Source organism: Diorhabda carinulata, chromosome 8 (assembly GCF_026250575.1).
Source record: "Diorhabda carinulata isolate Delta chromosome 8, icDioCari1.1, whole genome shotgun sequence".
In the NCBI taxonomy this organism is placed as follows: Eukaryota; Metazoa; Arthropoda; class Insecta; order Coleoptera; family Chrysomelidae; genus Diorhabda; species Diorhabda carinulata.
Window position 1 is genome coordinate 5,850,937 of NC_079467.1, and position 7,486 is coordinate 5,858,422.

At 31.9% G+C, this 7,486-nt stretch overlaps 1 protein-coding gene and 1 non-coding gene across 2 annotated transcripts; both read left to right on the forward strand.

Annotated features, from left to right (window-relative positions):
* Positions 1-71: 71 nt before the first annotated feature.
* On the forward strand, positions 72-7,461 carry LOC130897618 (60S ribosomal protein L3). The gene is made up of 8 exons (XM_057806553.1): positions 72-141; positions 413-605; positions 661-829; positions 2,610-2,745; positions 3,795-3,981; positions 4,577-4,779; positions 6,740-6,895; positions 7,214-7,461. Exons 1-8 carry the CDS (start codon positions 139-141, stop codon positions 7,406-7,408), a joined length of 1,242 nt encoding a protein of 413 aa, XP_057662536.1. The 5' UTR covers positions 72-138; the 3' UTR covers positions 7,409-7,461.
* LOC130897651 (small nucleolar RNA U43) lies at positions 274-351 on the forward strand. Its single transcript, XR_009059740.1, has one exon. It is a non-coding gene; the product is annotated as a small nucleolar RNA U43 (small nucleolar RNA).
* Positions 7,462-7,486: the final 25 nt, after the last annotated feature.

Sequence of the window (7,486 nt, forward strand, 5' to 3'; positions counted from 1 at the left end):
TGTCGATGATCTTGGATCACTGAACTAAAAATAAAAATAAAATGACATTACCACTGATACTAGCGCTCCCTTGTGCCTTGAAAGTTTACTTTTCTTATCGACAACTCGAGAGTCTTCCATTTCTACTTCAACGTTGTGATGGTAAGGTTTATTCATCTTTTTTCTCTTGCATCTTTTTATATTTTATATAATTTGTTCATTTTTATAATTAAGAATGTTACAACTCTCCAGTTGGTAATAATATTTAACCATTTTTCGTAGTATATAAATCACATGATGATTTAGATAATTTTATGTTTATGGTTTAAACCGAAATATAATGTGGATATTTTTCTAGGGCGGTCTGATTTTTTAACATTACCGTTAATTTATTTATAAAATAAACATCGGTTTTGATATATTATTTTTTTAGTCTCACAGAAAGTTCAGTGCGCCACGTCATGGGTCGATGGGATTCTATCCCAAGAAGAGGTCCCAGAGACATCGTGGTAAAGTAAAGGCTTTTCCAAAAGATGATCCCTCTAAACCAGTTCATTTAACTGCTTTTATTGGTTACAAAGCAGGTATGACCCACGTTGTACGGGAAGCTGATAGACCAGGATCTAGTAAGTTTATATTCTTTAAATGTTGTTGCCAAATATTCATCGCTATTTTTTTCAGAAATAAATAAGAAGGAAATTGTGGAAGCAGTTACAATTTTAGAAACTCCCCCGATGGTTATTGTTGGTGTTGTAGGTTACATTGAAACACCACATGGTCTTCGGGCTCTAGCTACAGTTTGGGCTGAACATCTTTCTGAAGATTGTAGGAGACGTTTCTACAAGAACTGGTGAGTACTTGAATATAACAACTTTTATTGTAAATTTTCCGAGTCTAGAGTCACTAATTGAATTTCAACCTATTCATATTAGTGCTAAATGAACTCGAAGAGCAATGATACCAGCTCTTATGCCCCAAACTTGTTTCATTATAACATGATTGGGTACCTTGTGAGGCGACAGTATTTTTAAAGGCTGTAACTATTCGCACGTTCCCATATAAAATGGGATATTATTGTTTGAATTTGATAGTTTAGTTTGTAGTAGATAATTTGAACACACTATTTTTTGTACTTTTATTTGATCCTTACATAGTGGTGTATAATAATCTTTGCTTCAATGTTACTTTTTTCATACTGAATTGTAATAAGTATGTAGAGAAATACAGGATAGACTTTAGCATCCTTCATGAACCAGTTATGGGATTCTTTGCTGATAGCAATTACTGTTACAAAAACTTTGCATAGCTGGGGAGATGCACAAAAAGAGATGCACAAGAACACATGATTTCAAATCCTGAATGTGTTTTATTAGCACTGCAAAGTTACAATTTCAAACTGCATGAATCAGATCGAGATGTTCAGGATTTCTACTGTGAACATGCTCTTCTATTTTTTGCAATTGTTATTGGTAGATCTTCGGTTTGTATTTTACTATTAGCTGAAGTTGATATTTGACTCTTAAGCTACAATTAGTGTAGCTTTATGATATTTGTTGAACTCTATGACTAATGGAAAAATCACAGGTTAAACCATAAATACATAAAATACATAAAATTGGTATGTACTAAAGTCTGGTGAAGTTGTCTGGGTGAATTTAGGTGTTAAATAACATAATCATTTCATTGAAACAGCATTTTCTTCAACCTTCCGCTAGGGGCTAGTCATTGTGGATGGCGTACAGATTTTTTCTGTTTCACTTCCCAATTCACTCTTAATGATTATTTTATTTCTTATTACTATAGGTTTGTTCCTGCCCATTAAATAACCATTCTTTTGTATGGTAACTATTTTGCGCAATTAAAATAACATGTTCTAACAGACTTATGCATCGTTTGTAAACAGTTTCCTGGACAGTGCTTTAGAAACTTTGCTATTTCAAACACTTTCAATAACTGTTCCAAGAACTGTCCACATTGGCAAGATCATATTTGTATTTTGAACTGTCTTTACAAATACCTTTCATGGCATTTAAATAATATTCCATATGACTTTGGAATATTTCCCATACACAAGTGCTTTTCACTTTTCACATGCTTTTGTAGTGTTTGATTTTCTTGATTTGCACTGCTTACATGAACTTTTCATTGGGAACTGAATGTGAATATGTAACAGTTTCTTCAACATGCTTTTCATGTGTGGCCTGGTGTAGAACTGCTCTTTAATCAAATTTTAGCCAGATTTTTTTAGAGTAACATTTCTTCGATAATGAACTCCTGTTAGTAATCTTGAAATAAACAATATCTATATAACTAAAAAAATATAAATTACAAGTCTCCACAGGAACATGTGGATAGTCGCAGCCATTTTCAAAATTTACATTTTTTATATTTTCCATGGTATATTTTATTAATTTTCTGCAAAGTTCTCCACTGCCTGCAAGAGAACTCTTTGGAACTGTATACTGAGCTCACCAATTTAGCTCTAGAGCTTCTTTGGAATTTAAGCGAAGTATATATGAGGGAAAAAGCCTCCTCTAAACTATGAGGCGATTCCTCTTGTTCTTGCAGAAGTCCAGCCATGCAATTTTAAGATCAAGATTATAAAAATGAGTTTTGGTGTGTGCAAACAGGTACAAAAGCAAGAAGAAGGCTTTTACCAAAGCTTCCAAGAAATGGACTGATGATTTAGGTAAAAAGTCCATTGAGAAGGACTTCAAGAAAATTATCAAGTATTGCAAAGTTGTTCGAGTAATTGCCCACACTCAGGTTAGTACTACACATACATGTGCTCGTCTCATTAATATTGTAATAATTGTATTTAGTAATCATTAGTGACACGATCAGTGTTGGAGCTTACCCTCCACCTGGCAGCTTAGTGGTTTCAATTTAATGGGGTTACTGCTGCAGTGTCATAGATCATGTGCCCTTCGGGAGGCGCAGGAAGCATATTCCATATTCAGTTGTTTAGTCCCTGGACAATGAAACTCTGATAAACCATGCTTTCTACATAACTTTTTTGAATAATCTTAATTCTAGATGCTGGTTCAAATCTAATCAAATTTTTTTTTTATTTAACCTATTGAAATCTAGTTTATTTGAAACTGAAAAATAACATTTCTCTATAACTTGAGTTGTTAATAGTAAAAAAAGTTAACTAAATCTAGAATTGAGATTTTGGAGCAATAGTTATGTCTTTAGTAGCTAGAATTTTGTCTAATTAGTGAGTTGAGAATTTTCAACAGTGCAGGAGCTCAAATTCTTTTAATGAATACTGCAGATTTTTAATGAACAGGTGTGACTAAAAAGCTCTATTGTAGTAAAGGCATAAAAAAGGCAAATCAAATGTCCTCGTGAGCTTGGTGTATCGGATTCGCAGTCTTTGATTTTATTTAAGATTGAAGTTGACACATAATTTTTCAGGTCTCAACTAAATTAAAAGGGATTCTGATCTAGTGTCTTTGATATTACTTGTTCTACTTGGAAGGCGAAACAGAATTTTTCTGTTCTGAACTAAATTCTGGATTCTGGTCCAGTGTTTATTTTGTTTAATAAAACTTTTCAGGTTGTTCCTTAACTGCATTCTTTTAGTTGGAAGGTTTGATATTTCTTTTGCTACATGATGTGCAAGTTCATTACAAATAATTATGTGCAACAGGATCCATGGATAGGGTTGCTAACAACAATCACGTCTCGAGGTTGAAGGCTATAGATCTGATGAGTTTCACCCAGTAGAATTTTCTATAACTTTATTGCAGCAGACTTCTTTATTATTGAACTTATTGTTGACCTAAGTTTAAATATTATTTTTTTTTCAGATGAAATTGCTGAAACAGCGTCAGAAAAAGGCGCATATTATGGAAATTCAATTGAACGGAGGTACTGTGGCTGATAAAGTAGCGTGGGCACGAGAACACCTCGAAAAACCTATTCCTGTTGCTAATGTATTTGCTAAAGATGAGATGATTGATTGTATTGGTGTCACCAAAGGTCATGGATACAAAGGTAAAATCCTTGATAAAATATAAGGTCAGCAACAACACTTTTAAAGTACTTGCCCACAAATTGCATTAGAAATTTCTTCTAATCATGTTTTTTTTTTTCAAGAATTACATCTAGTTACCGAGTGAAAAAGCGATTATTTTAGATTGCTAGAGCCATATTTGTTATAATTTTATAATGATTGACACAACATATTTTTGAACCCACCAAAACCCAGTGATTGAACCAGCTTAAATATATGTAGTATCTATTGTTATTATTAATCAGTTTTAATGTTAATTTTCATAAATTATTCACTAAAGAAATATATTTGAATTTCATTTTAGTAGTTTTATATAAAAGAATCAATTAGAAAAATATTTCTTAGGTCACAGAAAAGATTCCTTCTGTACATGATGCTATTCATATTTAGTTGTGTTTGAAATTATTATTCTCAATTTACGAATTGTTGTATATATGATGAAATAACATGGATTGTGCATCTGATATTTTTGAAGATAAAAACCATGCTGCCTTCCTTCTGATGAAATTCTAAATTATATATTTACACATTAAGTACTGTATTTTTTTTTTTTCAATTTGTATAATTTTTTTCTAGGCGTTACTTCTCGTTGGCACACCAAGAAATTGCCGCGTAAAACCCACAAAGGTTTGCGTAAAGTAGCTTGTATTGGAGCATGGCATCCTTCAAGAGTTTCGTTCACTGTAGCCCGTGCTGGTCAAAAGGGTTACCATCACAGAACTGAAATGAACAAAAAAATTTACAGAATTGGTGCTGGAATTCACACCAAAGATGGAAAGGTGAGAAAGACGATTACAATGTGTATCTTAGGATGTCATTTTTACTGCTATACCAGAAAAGCTGGTCGTTTATAGTAAACGAAAAATGTCGCTGGGCTTAAGGGTCCAATAGCAGCTTGGCTCAACATAAAAAAGTACTCATTTAAGTAACACCAAGTTTTTTTATGTATATTTTTTACTAACTAAACATATTTACTAAAGACTGTTTTTGACAAAATTGAAAAAAAATAGCTTCAGTTTTGAATAGGACTATAGGTCGAAGTAAAGCTTTAAAATAAAATAATACAATTTTAGATAATGTTCTTCATATTAGTTTGTTTATTGTTAAACATTGGAATACATTCATGTCAAAAATTGAATGAATTATTTCACACACTTATTTATTCAATTTTTTTATTCAAATACTCTTAAAATAATTCTTATATTCTGTTGCAATGTACAATATTTTTGTTTTTCCTTTTGGAGAAAAAACATAGGGCTGATGGTTTGCAAACTCTATCATCAAATGAAAACATTGCAAGTCAAGGTTTATTAACACACTAACGAGTGGCCTAAGGATTTATTAATAAAATTGTCGTGGCCAATGCAGGGCACCCTGGAAACTGGGCTTGTTAGAATTCACAAGTGGTAATTGATTTGTGTGGATGAAGGAATTGATCGATTTAAATAAATGTATTTGTCCATCAATTTTATTCTGATTGTTCATATTTAAAACATCTCGACCCAACTTCTAAACATCCAAATATACAAAACCTGATTTAACTATCATGAAAACAACGTCCGTTAACAGAGTCCAATTGTGTTTCTGCATTAATCAATCAAATAACTTTTTTTGGTAGTAAAGTGAAATATTAATGCTGATTGGTCGGTAGGAATCAACACTGAAATCGCTTTTTAGTGCCTAGACACTGAAGTAACTGAACTGTCATATACTTCATGTTCGGCAGCAGTCGATTACACTTTCATAAGCTTACACCCCTTGAACATTTGTAATAATTCGAACTGTTATATTATGATTAACGTAAATAAATAGGGGATAAGATTTGCATGCTTATATTAAAAAAATAATCATATTCAGTTGTGTAACTAAACGCGACACTTGTAACCTATTTTGCTAGCTTTGATTCCAAGTATTTTTTAATCTGGGCGATCATGAAAATAATATAATATACAACGCGGCACAAAAGTCTCTTTGGTCACTGGTATAGTTAGTTGCCTCGCAACTAATCTTCAACTTCTCGCGATAGAAAGTATGATGTTAGTGCTTTTATACATAAATAACTTCTGTTGCTTTCTGCTTGATCAAAAAACCTTGGTTAATAGATCTACTTTTACATTTTTTAACGAACACAAAAAATTATTAATCCAATGTTTTCGGCGTACATACATTATACAGATTCATTTTTATATGTAAGATTAAAGTCTGTACAAAAGTATCTCTTCGAATATAAACTGTAAAACCACTAGTTTTGAAGTCTGTCAAACAGTAACCACTTCAAAAAAAGTAGCTTAGAGAAAAACGCGTTTAAAGTTTCTGTTTTTCCGGAAATAATGCGAATTTTTAAAGGATTTTGAGGACATAATCTTATAAAGATATAAGCTTTGAAAATATGCAAAAAATCGTTTTTTTTTTTTCAAATTAGATTCTCTTAAATGAGATATCTAATTTTTCCATGAGCTCTAAGCGTTTATTGGTCTCAAACCCATTAGATGAGTGATATAATTTTTTTATCTTCTATAAACTATGATACCTTTCTGGTATAGCAGTAAAAATGACCTACCCTAGTGTGAATATACCAATTTAGAATGATAGGGAGATGTTTAATGATGATAACATTTGAGCCAAAAGGATTATGACTAATACCTGATTATAAATGATAGGACTGACTAAATTAAAGATAAAAATTTATGTCTTCTTTATGTAAAATTGGGAATTCAAAAGTTTTTTTTTTGTTTCTAGGTTATCAAGAATAATGCTGCAACTGAATACGATCTTAGTGAAAAAACTATTACACCAATGGGTGGTTTTCCCCACTATGGTGAAGTTAACAACGATTTTGTCATGATCAAGGGTTGTTGCATTGGACCAAAGAAGCGTGTTATTACTTTGAGAAAGGTGAGTCACTGTTAAATTATTTTAAATTAGCTTGAAATAAATTTTTGAGATGTGAAAATTTAAATATTATTAACTAGTTTAATAGGAATACATTTTCTTATTAAAATATTTAAGACACAGATTTGACATTACACAGGTCCATAGTGAAAGTGCTTTATTTTACGTAGAATATAATGTTTCATAATGATGATAAATGCGTAGGGACATATGAACACCCTGATTACTTACGCGTTGGGAATCTCTCTGAATTTACATCAAAGTATATCAAATTGAGATCAAAGAATTATCAAACTTCATAATATTTTTTCTCTTTTCCAGTCTTTGTTGGTTCATACTAAGCGGGTGGCTTTGGAGAAGATAAATCTTAAATTCATTGATACATCATCCAAATTTGGTCATGGTAGATTCCAGACTGCCGCTGATAAGTCCGCCTTCATGGGCCCTCTCAAGAAAGATAGGCTTAAAGAAGAAGAAAAGGTTGCTGCACCAGCTGCGGCTGCCGCGTCTAGTTAATTTATCAATTCAATGTTTTATATTGTTTTGACAATAAACTGAGTTATTGAAAATTTGTGTTTTGAAATTGAACGACGT